The sequence below is a fragment of the Oncorhynchus gorbuscha genome, linkage group LG11, assembly GCF_021184085.1.
Source record: "Oncorhynchus gorbuscha isolate QuinsamMale2020 ecotype Even-year linkage group LG11, OgorEven_v1.0, whole genome shotgun sequence".
NCBI lineage: Eukaryota > Metazoa > Chordata > Actinopteri > Salmoniformes > Salmonidae > Oncorhynchus > Oncorhynchus gorbuscha.
Genome location: NC_060183.1, coordinates 49,794,774 through 49,808,165, shown reverse-complemented (window position 1 = coordinate 49,808,165; position 13,392 = coordinate 49,794,774). Strand labels below are relative to the sequence as shown.

General features: G+C 44.7%; 1 protein-coding gene across 2 annotated transcripts; it reads right to left on the bottom strand.

Annotated features, from left to right (window-relative positions):
• Positions 1-128: 128 nt before the first annotated feature.
• pigo (phosphatidylinositol glycan anchor biosynthesis, class O) lies at positions 129-12,595 on the bottom strand. Of its 2 annotated transcripts, none has more exons than XM_046370024.1 (11): positions 12,476-12,595; positions 11,395-11,873; positions 11,109-11,252; positions 10,896-11,019; positions 10,526-10,685; positions 10,217-10,399; positions 7,197-8,793; positions 1,849-2,052; positions 1,415-1,605; positions 589-659; positions 129-359 (listed from the first exon to the last, which is right to left on the bottom strand). In XM_046370024.1, exons 2-11 carry the CDS (start codon positions 11,870-11,872, stop codon positions 230-232), a joined length of 3,282 nt encoding a protein of 1,093 aa, XP_046225980.1. In that variant the 5' UTR covers position 11,873; positions 12,476-12,595; the 3' UTR covers positions 129-229. The 2 variants fall into 2 exon arrangements, with proteins under 2 accessions (XP_046225980.1, XP_046225979.1); XM_046370023.1 differs by having other exon boundaries at positions 12,356-12,567.
• Positions 12,596-13,392: the final 797 nt, after the last annotated feature.

Below are 13,392 nucleotides of genomic sequence, written 5' to 3'. Positions count from 1 at the left end.
GCACCTTTGTTGACATCATATACAGCCTACACTGAAGTTGAGTTTGAGAGGACAAGTCACCCAAACACCTCAGTCCCTCTAGATACTTACGGCTGCCCTTATGGCGAATTCCCCAGGACCCCCCCCCCCCTTCTGTCCATCCTTGCACCCCCCCAGAACCAGAGAGGGATGTACAGTGTAGGGTGCCTTACAGTGGGCCCTGGTCAGTTGCAACAGTGCAATAGCAGCTCTACCCAGACGTGTCAGGGAGGAGTCTCTTAAACCAGCGCCCCACTGCCACGTCCACCCTCATCACCAGGGTCACGCCCACCAGCACAAACACACTGCTCACCAGGAACCCTGAGGCCTCAAACATCAACCTGCAAATATATAGGAAACATGTTAGAGAAGACATAATGCTTAATAGCATGCTAGAGAAGATATAATGCTTAATAGCATGCTAGAGAAGATATAATGCTTAATAGCATGCTAGAGAAGACAGATGACACATTTTGAGAGCATGACCAGGGACAAACCCAGTAACACAGAGTAGGAAGGAATGACACAAAGCCAATACTGTGGTTACTGTGAGTTGGTAAAGATACTTACTTGGGTGCAAAAACCTTCCACACCATTAAATGTCTCCTGAGGATAGCAGCTGCACAGACTGATGCAAAGACCTGAAAGAGGGGAGAGGAGGTCCTGAGTCAAATGGCAGAGCAGTAGCGTGTGTGTTAGGGATGGGCATGGTAATTCTACTATCCGAATGGATGTTATTATTCAAACACTTGTGAGAGTATTCATTTTGATAAACGTAGGTCTATTTTAAAACGTTGTCTAACTGAAATGGTCCAAGTTACTTTGTTATATACAAGCATATTTTCATGAAATTCTTAACTTAATAAAAACTTTTAAAATGTAGTGTTTATGTACGGTCCATTGAGCTACTGCTGCTTCAGACATCACATGGCTGACAGTACACTGTTTACAGCTGTAAATGTAGCCTACATTTCTGAGGACACACAAAGTGATTATTTTAATATCATTGTCTCTCTCATGGACTATGGGTTAAGTTTGACATGAAAAGGCATTTTATACTATTACAGCATTTATCCCTCGGGTTAGCCCTGACAACGATATGCTATTTTCCCCACTTCAAACATCAATTAGCCTACAGGCACGCACCAACAGAGACCTGACACAGATCAATGCAAAACTCTCACCAGAACAGAATCAGTTCTACAATTGCAAACGTCAACTTCTCTTTCACTGTTGCTGTTAGCCTAGGCTTCTGTTAGCCAGAAACTACCGGAAAATAGCACCCAGAAAACAACTGTGTTTGTGACATTTTGCGTCATTCTGATTAGTCAAGAGCAATATTTTGATGATTTAAATCAAATTAAAATATGCATGGTATTATTCTAATAGTGCTTACCTGTGCCCCGTTAATGAAGAGGTAGCGTGTTGCGAGCTGTAGAAGGGCAGAACTGAACTGCTGGGGACTCTCCCTTAGTCTCATCTCCATGATAGCATGGTCCTGTCCTTCCTCCCCACCTCCCCCTCTTCCTCCTCGTCCCCCTCGCACCTCACACACCAGTGGCCAGAAGAGAAGCAGCGGACAAGCCACTGTATTCACAAACATACAGACACATCAGCATAAACTGAGCATCATATTCATGATCAATATTCAGGTACACTGTGTAGCCATCAATTAACTTAAGAGGTTGTCAGTATTGAAGTGTGGTACGGTATGACGCATAGACTGAAATAATGTCAGGAGGGATATGATTATAGCCACATTAACCAGGATGTCAATCAACCTAAATACATTAGAATTCTTACTGTACAACACAGTAAACGGGTGAGTACCTGCAAAGAGGATGTGTGAGGAGAAGGTGTTGAGGGTGACCAGTGAAGCGGGGAGTATGGTGCCCGTGTGCCCACCAGGGAAGCCCACAAAGGCAGCAGCCCACTGGATGGATGGGAACGTAGGCAGATGGCCTGTGGCATGGAAGAACTGAGTGGCAGCCAGGGACCACAGCATTACCGGGGTCCAGGGCACAGAAAAGCCACCTGGCAGAGGGAGAGACAAGTCAAATCAAAGAAAAACCTTATTGGTCACACACACATGTTTGGCAAATGTTACTGCAGGTGTAGCAAAATGCTAGTGTTCCTAGCTCTAACAGTGCAGTAATATCTAACAATACACACAAATCGAAAAAGTAAAAGAATGGAATTAAGAAATATTAGGATTGTCTGTATGCATTTATGTATCTAGGTATGCACACTACCATTCAAAGGTTTGGGCCACTTAGAAATGTCCTTGTTTTTGAAATAAAAGCACATTTTCGTCCATTAAAATAACATCAACTTGATCAGAAATACAGTGTAGACATTGTTAATGTTGTAAATGACTATTGTAGCTGGAAACGGAAGATTTTATATGGAATATCTACATAGGTTTACAGAGGCCCATTATCAGCAACCATCACTCCTGTGTTCCATTGGCATGTTGTGTTAGCTAATCCAAGTTGATCATTTTAAAAGGGTAATTGATCATTAGAAAACCCTTTCGCAATTATGTTAGCACAGCTGAAAGCTGTTGTCCTGATTAAAGAAGCAATAAAACTGACTTTCTTTAGACCAGTTGAGTATCTGGAGCATCAGCATTTGTGGGTTTGATTAGAGGCTCAAAATGGCCAGAAATAAAGAATTTTCTTCTGAAACTCGTCTGTCTATTCTAATTCTGAGAAAATGGCAAGAAACTGAATATCTCGTGCAACGCTGTGTACTACTCCCTTCACAGAACAGCGCAAACTGGCTCTAACCAGAATAGAAAGAGGAGTGGGAGGACTCGGTGCACAACTGAGCAAGAGGACAAGTACATTAGAGTGTCTAGTTTGAGAAACAGATGCCTCACAAGTCCTCAACTGGCAGCTTCATTAAATAGTACCAGTAAAACACCAGTCTCAATGTCAACAGTGAAGAGACGACTCCGGGATGCTGGCCTTCTAGGCAGATTTGCAAAGAAAAAAAAAACATCTCTCAGACTGGCCAATAAAAATAAAAGATTAAGATGGGGAAAAGAACACAGACACTGGACAGAGGAAGATTGGAAAAAAGGGTTATGGACAGACAAATCTAAGTTTGAGGTGTTTGGATCACAAAGAAGAACATTTGTGAGACGCGGAAAAATGAGAAGATGCTGGAGGAGTGCTTGACACCATCTGTCAAGCATAGTGGAGGCAATGTGATGGTCTGGGGTGCTTTGGTGGCAGTAAAGTGGGAGATTTGTACAGGGTAAAAGAGATCTTGAAGAAGGAAGGCTATCACTCCATTCTGCAACGCCATACACTGTGGAAGGCACTTCATTGGAGCCAATTTCCTCCTACAACAGGACAATGACCTAAAGCACAGCTCCAAACTATGCAACAACTATTTAGGGGAGAAGCAGTCAGCTGGTATTCTGTCTATAATGGAGTGGCCAGTACAGTCACTGGATCTCAATCCTATTCAGCTGTTGTGGGAGCAGCTTTACCGTATGGTACGTAAGAAGTGCTCATCAAGCCAATCCAACTTGTGGGAGGTGCTTCAGGAAGCATGGGGTGAAATCTCTACAGATTCCCACAACAAATTGACAACTAGAATGACAAAGGTCTGCAAGGCTGTAATTGCTGCAAATGGAGTATTCTTTGATGAAAGCAAAGTTTGAAGGACAATTTCAATTAAAAATCCTTATTTATAACCTTGTCAACGTCTTGACTATATTTCCAATTCACTTTGCAACTAATTTCATGTATGTTTTTATGGAAAACATGGACATTTCTAAGTGACCCCAAACCTTTGAACGGTTGTGTATTTACAGTGCACCCGGAAAGTATTTAGCCCCCTTGACTTTTTCCACGTTGTTACATTACAGCTTTATTCTAACATTTGATTAAATAGTTTTTTTCTGTGTGAGATACACACACACACACACACACACACACACACACACACACACAATCAAAAGTTTGGACACGCCTACTCATTCAAGGGTTCTTATTTCTACTACATTCTACATTGTAGAATAATAGTGAAGACATCAAAACAATTAAATAACACATATGGAATCATGTAGTAACCAAAACAAAGTGTTGAGAAAAATATATTTGAGATTTCTTCAAAGTAGCCACCCTTTGCCAAGAGTGTGCAAAGCTGCAAAAGCATTCTGACAATCAGCTTCACCAGGAATGCTTTTCAAACAGTCTTGAAGGAGTTCCCACGTATGCTGAGCACTTGTTGGCTACTTTTCCTTCTCTCTGCGGTCCAACTCATCCCAAACCATCTAAATTGGGTTGAGGTCATGTGATTGTGGAGGCCAGGTCATCTGATGTAGCACTCCATCACTCTCCTTCTTGGTCAAATAGCCCTTACACAGCCTGGAGGTGTGTTTGGGGTCATTTTCATGTTGAAAAACAAATGATAGTCCCACTAAGCGCAAACCAGATGGGATGGCATATCACTGCAGAATGTTGTGGTAGCCATGCTGGTTAAGTGTGCCTTGAATTCTAAATGAATCACTGACCGTGTCATCAGCAAAGCACCCCCACAACTCCTCCTCCATACTTCACGGTGGGAACCACACATGGGGAGATCATCCGTTCACCTACTCTGCATCTCACAAAGACACTCTGAAGCATTTATTTGGGCTGCTATTTCTGAGGCTGGTACCTCTAATGAAAGTATCCCCAGCAGCAGAGGTAACTCTGGCTCTTCCTTTCCTGTGGCAGTCATCATGAGAGCCAGTTTCATCACTGCGCTTGATGGTTTTTATGACTGCACTTGAAGAAACTTTCAATGTTCTTGAAATTTTCTGGATTGACTGAGCTTGACTGTTTCTCCTTGCTTATTTGAGCTGTTATTGCCATAATATAGACTTGGTAGTTGACAAAATATGGCTACCTTCTGTATACCACCACTACCTTGGCACAACACAACTGATTGGCTCAAATGCATTAAGGTGGAGAGAAATTAACTTTTAACAAGTCACACTTGCTAATTAAAATGCATTCCAGGTGACTACCTCACGAAGCTGGCTGAATGAATGACAAGAGTGTGCAAAGCTGTCATTAAGGCAAAGGGTGGACACTTTGAAGAATCTAAAATAGATAACATTTGTTAAATTCCATGTGTTATTTCATAGTTTGTCTTCACTATTCTATTCACTATTCTACAATGTAGAAAATTGCAAACATAAAGAAAAGCCCTTGCAAATTAATTCATCCCCCTTGGCGTTTTTCCTATTTTGTTGCATTACAACCTGTAATTTAAATGGATTTTTATTTGGATTTCATGTAATGGACATACACAAAATAGTCCAAATTGGTGAAGTGAAATGGGGGGGGGGGGAATTGGTGTGTGCACATGTATTCACCCCCTTTGCTATGAAGCTCCTAAATAAGATCTGGTGCAACCAATTACCTTCAGAAGTTACATAATTAGTTAAATAAAGATCACCTGTGTGCAATCTAAGTGTCACATGATCAGTATATATACACATACATACATACATACATACATATACATACATACATACATACATACATACATACATACATACATACATACATACATACATACATACATACATACATACATACATACATACACCTGCTCTGAAAGGCAGCAGAGTCTGCAACACCACTAAGCAGCACCTCGAAGACCAAGGAGCTCTCCAAACAGGTCAGGTACAAAGTCGGAGAAGTACAGATCAGGTTTGGGTTATAAAAAAAATATCTGAAACTTTTAACATTCCACGGAGTACCATTAAATTAAAGATTATGCACCACAACAAACCTGCCAAGAGGGCCACCCACCAAAACTCACAGACCAGGCAAAGAGGGCATTAATCAGAGGCAAAAAAAGAGACCAAAGATAACCCTGAAGGAGCTACAAAGCTCCACAGCGGAGATTGGAGTATCTGTCCACTGGACTACTTTAAGCCTACCCTCCACAGAGCTGGGCTTTATGGAAGATTGGCCAGACAAAAGCCATTGCTTAAAGACAAAAATAAGCAAACACGTTTGGTGTTCGCCAAAGGGCATGGGAGAGACTCCCCAAACATATGGAAGAAGGTACTCTGGTCAGATGAGACTAAAATTGAGCTTTGTGGCCATCAAGGAAAATGCTATGTTTGGCACAAACCCAACACCTCTCATCACCCCAAGAATACCATCCTCACAGTGAAGCATGGGGGTGGCAGCATCATGCTGTGGAATGTTTTTAATCTACAGGGACTTTGAAATTGGTCAGAATTGAAGGAATGATGGATTGCACCAAATACAGGGAAATTCTTGAGGGAAACCTGTTTCAGTCTTCCAGAGATTTGAGACTGGGACGGAGGTTCACCTTCCAGCAGGACAATGACCCTAAGCATACTGCTAAAGCAACACTAGAGTGGTTTAAGGGAAACATTTAAATGTCTTGGAATGGTCTAGTCAAAGCCCAGACCTTAATCCAATTGAGAATCTGTGGTAGGACTTAAAAGATTGGATTGCTGTACACCAGCAGAACCCATCCAACTTGAAGGAGCTGGAGCAGTTTTGCCCATACCAGTAATTGCTGCAAAAGGTGGCTCTACAAAGTATTGATTTTGGAGGGGTGAATAGTTATGCACACTCAAGTTCAATTTATTTGGTCTTATTTCTTGTTTGTCTCACAATAAAAAACATTTTGCATCTTCAAAGTGATAGGGATGTTGTGTAAATCAAATGACACAAACCCTTCAAAAAAATCTAGTTTAATTCCAGGTTGTAAGGCAACAAAATAGGAAAAATGTCAAGGGGGGTGAATACTTTTGCAAGGCACTGTATATTCTGAAGAATAGTATAATGTACAGCAATAGTTAAATAGGATAGGCATTGACTACAATACAGTATATACATATGAAGTGGGTAAAACCTGTACGTAAACATTATTAAAGTAACCCGTGTTCAATGACTATGTACATAGGGCAGCAACCTGGTGGTAGCCGGCCAGTGACAGTTACTAAAGTTCAGGGCAGGGTAGAAATAAGTCAGAGGCAAATAAGATAAATCCATAATCATTAGTATCTCTAGTAGTTAGTTTGAGACAAACATGCAACATATGCAAAAGTAAAAATTACAGGCATGTTATTGAAGATGAAAAGAGGACCAAATAGTCAGACCATTGATCACACACTGTGAGCAGCTTACCAGAGTGCGACCCCTGCAGGGCGTTGAGGGTAGTGGAGGAGGCGTGAATCTGCAGCAGGGCTCCCATCTCCAGGAGCAGCAGCAGGAAGGACAGGGACATGCCCTCTGGATGCAGCAGCAGCAGGCCCAGCCCTAGCAGGCCGCACAGCAGGACCACGGGGGCCGAGTAGACCGTACCCAGACCGTAGGCCTCCACGGCTGGCCGGTCGCCCCCCTCGGGAACCCTGGCTGGTTCTCCATCCTCCAGGGAGCGGCGCATGCGCTGGTAGAGCTGGGGGATAAGGTGGTGCAGCTCTGCCTGGGTGCTGATACCCGTGCTGGCCCGGTAGCGGGGTGGGGGGAGCGATACAGGGCCTCGGACAGGGGTTGCAGCCCTGCTTTTGATAAATACGGTGAGCGGGTCCAGCCATAGCAGCGCCAGCCCTATGCCCAGCAGAGAGAAAGCAACCCTAGGGAGGGCCCGCTGGCCCAAGCTGATCAGTTCAGCCAGGTTCCGAAAGCTGTCCTCTGGGGTGGCAGCCACAGCCCAGTGGAGCCCCAAACAGACAGACAGCAGAGGCAGGATCCAGCGGGCCGTGAACACCGTGCCACCAGGGCTGTTCAGGTTGCCGTAGTGCCGCAGCCAGCGCCGCAGCAGGTAGGTCCAGGCGCCCAGAGAGGCCAGAGACAGGATGTAGTGTAGGTTCTTCAGACGGCTGTCCTGCACCCGTGACAGGGGGGAGAGGAATGGGGAGGGCTGGCAGGAGCCCTGCTCCTCACGACAGCCGTGGAAGAAGAGGGAGAGGTAGAGAGAGCCCACTAACACCCCCAGGCAGGCCAGGAAGGTGCTGCTCTCCCTCCTTACAGCTAAGGGGGATAGAACCGGGGAGGGCAGCAGCCCGGCGGGTTTCAGGGGGTCATGGACAGGGGGTAGCAGGAGGCCGTCCCAGTTGAGATGGAAGGGGACATAGAGACTCATGGAAAAAAGCAGAAAGGTGACCACACGGCCCTCTGCTATTACATAGCTGTCAGAGAGCAGGGAGGCACAGCGCAGGAGGAGCACCAGAAGGGGAGGGGTTAATAGGAAGCGAGGCAGGGTCAGCCAGCCACGTCTTGGGGTCACCTCTCCACCAACAGCCGCTGTAGTCTTCCTGGCCTGTTGGGCTCTCCAGAGGACCAGTACCTCAGAGGAGAGGGCTGCAGCCGCCAGGCACCAGGACCCCTCAGCATAGCCTTGGGTGAACAGCTGACTTGCAGCCACACACACCCCCACCACAGTGGCTGCCACCAGAGGGACCCTCAGCAGACCACTCTCCCTCACCAGCACAGAGGACATCTCAGAGAGGACGTAACACAGCACACAGGCACACGCCAGGACAGCTATGCCGGCAGCCATCTTGGCTGGGTTGAAGTGGGCCCAGGTGGCGCGGCAGGTGTCCCGGACAGAGGTCAGGTACCCCTGCAGGGAGGCCACTAGTTCTGGGGTGGGAGAGCGGCCCTCTTTGACGGTGCTGAGGTACTTGGAGGAGAGGCGGGAGAAGTCTGCCTGCAGCTGAGACAGACTCTCTGGAGGGATGTCATTGGCCATGCTGGAATAGGTCTCTAGGAAACGGTTGACCTTTAAAAAGACAAAAAGGGTCAAATTTAGAATTTGTGTGGTCACGATACCAGAATTTTGGCTTTGATACCGACACCAGGTTTAGCATTACCATGCCCGATACCACGTCAAAACAAGATGTATTAGCCAAAGTCACAGAACGGGACTTGATCCAGAAAGATCTTTTGAGTTCAATATTATTTGACATTTTTCAGAGATAGCCATGTATGTATGCATTAATGAATCCATTTTACAATCAATTTGACTTTGTTTTTACCAATATATACTGAACAAAAATATAAACGCAACATGTAAAGGGTTGGTTCCATGTTTCATGAGCTGAAATAAAAGATTGCAGAAATTATCCATTCACACAAATTGCTTATTTCTCTCCAATGTTGTGCACAAATTTGTTTACATCCTTGTTAGTGAGCATTTCTCCTTTGCCAAGATAATCCATCCACCTGACAGGTGTGACATATCAAGAAGCTGAATAAACAGCTTGATCGTTACATATGCCAGCCCAGGACCTCCGGCTTCTTCACCTGCAGGATCGTCTGAAACTGAGGAGTAATTTCTGTCTGTAATAAAGTCCTTTTGTGGGGAAAAGCTTTCTGATTGGCTACGCCTGGCTCCCCATTAGGCCCACCCATGGCCTAATGAATTTATTTCAATTGACTGAAATTGTTGTGTTTATATTTCTGTTTGGTATAACTTCATAACAGTAATCATTTATTTGAATGGTAAATATTTATTTTAACTTTATTTAACTAGGCAAGTCAGTTAAGAACAAATTCTTATTTTCAATGACGGCCTAGGAACAGTTGCATTAACACCCCCAGGCATTATGGTTTGCATATTATCACAAACAAAGTACAAGGGTCATGAATTGATGTCAGCTTCAGCTAGCAAGGAAAGTTTGCCTACAAAGCTGGAAGCTACCTGTATCTTCTTGCATTGTAAAGTGTTCTAGCCTGTAATGGAAATTGTTTTCTGAACAGTTGCAACATTTCTACATGCCATATTATTGAAGTGTGTTAACTTCAGTGTAGCATGAGTGAGGAGCTAACCCAGCAGCCCAGACTCCCAGTGAGGGAAGCAGTTCCTCAGTACAGGCTAAAGCTAGCAATAAATAAGTGGAGCAGGTACAGTGAGCTTGTGCTATAAGGGGACATCAGATGCACTGATAGAGTTAATCCTCTCTCAAATCAGTAGATGATGTGAGAGAAGTACTGAAAGTAACAACAATTCTAGTACTGACTAATTTTCCATGTTATAGCATCAAAAAAGTACAGAAATTTCAGTATACTGTACAACACCTAATAATCCAAATTAATATAAGCTCGTATTCATGGTTAGAATATGCACAGAAATGTGCAGTCAATTGTAATGTTCAACATACATCACGTGTGCATCTGATATGATAACAGATCTTTGGGATTACCTGTTTGGCATTGATCCACAGTGCCTCTGCCTGGCTGAGACTTGCTGGTGCACCCCCTGTCTGGCTTTCTGCAGGGAACAGAGGCAGTAGGACCTGTCCCACACTGCTGTAGGGGATGGGGATGCCCAGGAGCAGGGCAAGGGTAGGCACCAGGTCTGTCTGGGGCACCACCTCAGGATCACTCTACAGGGAGACAGAAACAAAACAAGGGTCATTCAATGTGGAATGATCAATGCAACACTCACTATTCATATCATGATTGTTGAGGATATTATAGGAATGGTGGGAATGTGCAGCTGCTATACTCACCTTGGAAGGGGATGCTGGAAAGAGGGGAGAGGGGCTGTAGAGGAAGATGGCAGCATCAGTCTCCTTCTGGCTCTCCCCCCCGTGGTCACCTGTATCTGTCATACCGTGATCTCCCATAACCACTAACAGGGTGTCATTCTGCAGCCGATCAAGCACAGATCTTGGGGACAAAACAATGGTCAGACTGGCAGAGCCATGGTATGTCACCTGACATACCGCACACAGTATTTTAGAGAGCATTGTACAAATGCAATCCTAAAGATAGTTCTTTAAAATGGCATTGATATTACATTCTGTACTACTGAATCTAAGAGTGTATGAAATAGCCTAGTGCTACTGTGACCACAGAGACCTTATAATTCCCACTGACCTGATGACCCCATCCATCTGGGTGAGCTTGTCAGCCATGGCCGGGTGGTCAGGACCAAACCTGTGGCCACAGTGATCCACCCCCAGGAAGTGAGCTACCAGCACATCCCAGTCATCACTTACCACTGAGGAAGAGAGGAGAGAGAGATGTGAAGGAGAAGCCAATACTGTACACCACAAATACAAATGTGTCTGGCTGTCTGCCAATGCTTACTGATGTTGTACAGGTGCTGCAGAATTCCATTGTCCACTGTGTGCAGATCCTTGACATTGAAAGAGGGGAAGGGCAGGGAACGGTGGAACTTTTTTGGGAAGAGACTTTCCCATGTGTCATCACCCATGAAGACCACTCTCTTGCCTATAGAAAGGAGAAAGGGAATAATCAGGCAAAGCTGAGTTCAAATTTTTGTCATGTCCCATGTGTGCCTTTCTGAGCATAACCTTGAATGTTTTACTTACAGGGTGGCGAATTGAGCCAGACTTTATAGACTGTCACTCACCCACTTCTGCTAGCTGGTGAACTAGGTTGTCCTCCAGGATGGCACTGGAGGCAAAGTTATTGCCCACATCAATGAAGGTGGGCAGGGAGCCTGTGGTGAAGCCCTTGATCCTCTGCATAGTGGTGGTGGGGGGGTCGGCACGGAATGGGAACAGGCGGGCATGGGAGGGCTTTGATGAGGTCACTTCCTCCAGCACGGGCAGCTTGTTCTCGAAAGGGCGGGGCTCTTTGTTCGCAGGGTCAAAGCGGGCAAAGTCGATCTTCAGGGCGTCTATGATGAGAACCACAGCCTTGCGGAAGCGTGGCTGTCCTTTGCAGAAGTCCCCCTGCTGGTCCCCTGGCAGCAAAACATCCCCACAGGTGCTGGTCCGGTTGACCTCCAGCCTCACCAGCAGGAAGCCACCCACAAACAGGAAGATGCCAATGTAGAACATGGCACATAGCCACAAGAGCAGAACTAGGATGGGGAGTCTCTTCATCCTAGGGACAGATCATAGACTGTATATGGGCCAAATGCATGAGTGTAGAAACAATTTGCTGGTTGTAGCTGAAATCTTGATCATGACATAAAAATGTCAATAGCCAACTGATAATCACGGTAATTGCTATAATAGCAGCATTTCTAACATGATTTAAAAAATAGTGTAGAATCTTGCAATATATGTACAGATTCAACCTCTATGGAACAGCAAACTGGCTAGCGTTCGCTAGCTACTGGTACACAGGAGGTGCCATAGCATCCATAACCATGGGCCAAAAAGTGAAATTATCTGACGTGTCTTTTCCTTAAGACTTTAAGACTGGCTTCGTTAGATTTCAAGTTAGCGAGCTGGACTTGTAACTTGTTACCACGTAGCTATTTACATGATCTGTTTTAAATGCAACAGCCAAAACGCTTATCAGTTGCTAGTGCTAGTTAGCCTAGGTACCAACCTGTACATTTACTAGCTAACGTTACTGACCTTGTAGAGCTCCGTTTTGTCCTCTCTGAGACGGGGCTTGTCGACAACGAGTGTATACACGAGAGCCAGCAACGAGACAGGTGCCTCAGATACACACAGTGCGATAATATTCCCTCTTACCTTCATTGGGACTCCAGTTCAGCTATTCATTCAACTGCCAGCGCCTAACAGAGCAGAAGCGCATGTCCCTACACGGTCACCTCTCGCTGTAACCCCACTTCCGCTATATACTTCTTCTTTGTTATTATTGTGGTCTGCATTTTTTTTTAGAATTGCATGCTACCACCTACTGTGTCGGCTGTGTATCAGCCTACTATTCTGTAGTACGAATTAATTACACAATGTGAAAACATTGCCCTACCAAGTAACCCTGCACACATTAAAATCTCACCACTATTCCACTACTTTGACCCTATCTGATCCTACTCCAGGCCAGCAGTCTGGGAGGACGGAACACTATCGTTCAAAACATCCTGTAACACTTCAGCAGTAAAATCTAAGACACCCAAGTACTTCTCTGCAACTGCCACCACAACATCTATCCTCTGTGATTTACGTTCCATTCCTGCGGTACAATCGACAACCAGGGCCATGAACACCAAATAAGCAACCTTACTGAAGCACGTTATTCATATCACTATAGGCCTCGGCCTACTCACAGGTATCCTCTTAGGATCCCTCACCCTGGACCCATTTTCCTCTACTATTCTCTTCACTGCCTCAGCATACGACACCTTCTGCACTACTCTGACCCTGGCAACCTCAACCTGCCTTTCTCTCAATGGACACCTCTGATAGAAAATGAAGTCAACTAGTAAAATACTACTTGAGTAAAAGTCTAAATGTATCTGGTTTTAAATATACGTAAGTATCAAAAGTAAATGTATTTGCTAAAATATACTTAAGTTTCAAAATAATAAATAATGATTTCAAATTCCTTATATTAAACAAACCAGACGGCACCGTTAATTTGATTTGATCTACGGATAGCCAGGGGCATACTCCAACACTCAAACATAAATTACAAAGTATATGTG

What these genes read in the sequence shown, in the direction of transcription:
- pigo (XM_046370024.1), bottom strand. Translation starts at nt 11,872, where the DNA reads ATGAAGAGACTCCCCATCCTAGTTCTGCTCTTGTGGCTATGTGCCATG. An exon ending in CCTGCAGGGGTCGCACTCTG is followed by an intron (nt 2,053 to 7,196) that starts GTAAGCTGCTCA and finishes TCCCTCTGCCAG; the next exon opens with GTGGCTTTTCTGTGCCCTGG. An exon ending in CTCACACATCCTCTTTGCAG is followed by an intron (nt 1,606 to 1,848) that starts GTACTCACCCGT and finishes TTGTGAATACAG; the next exon opens with TGGCTTGTCCGCTGCTTCTC.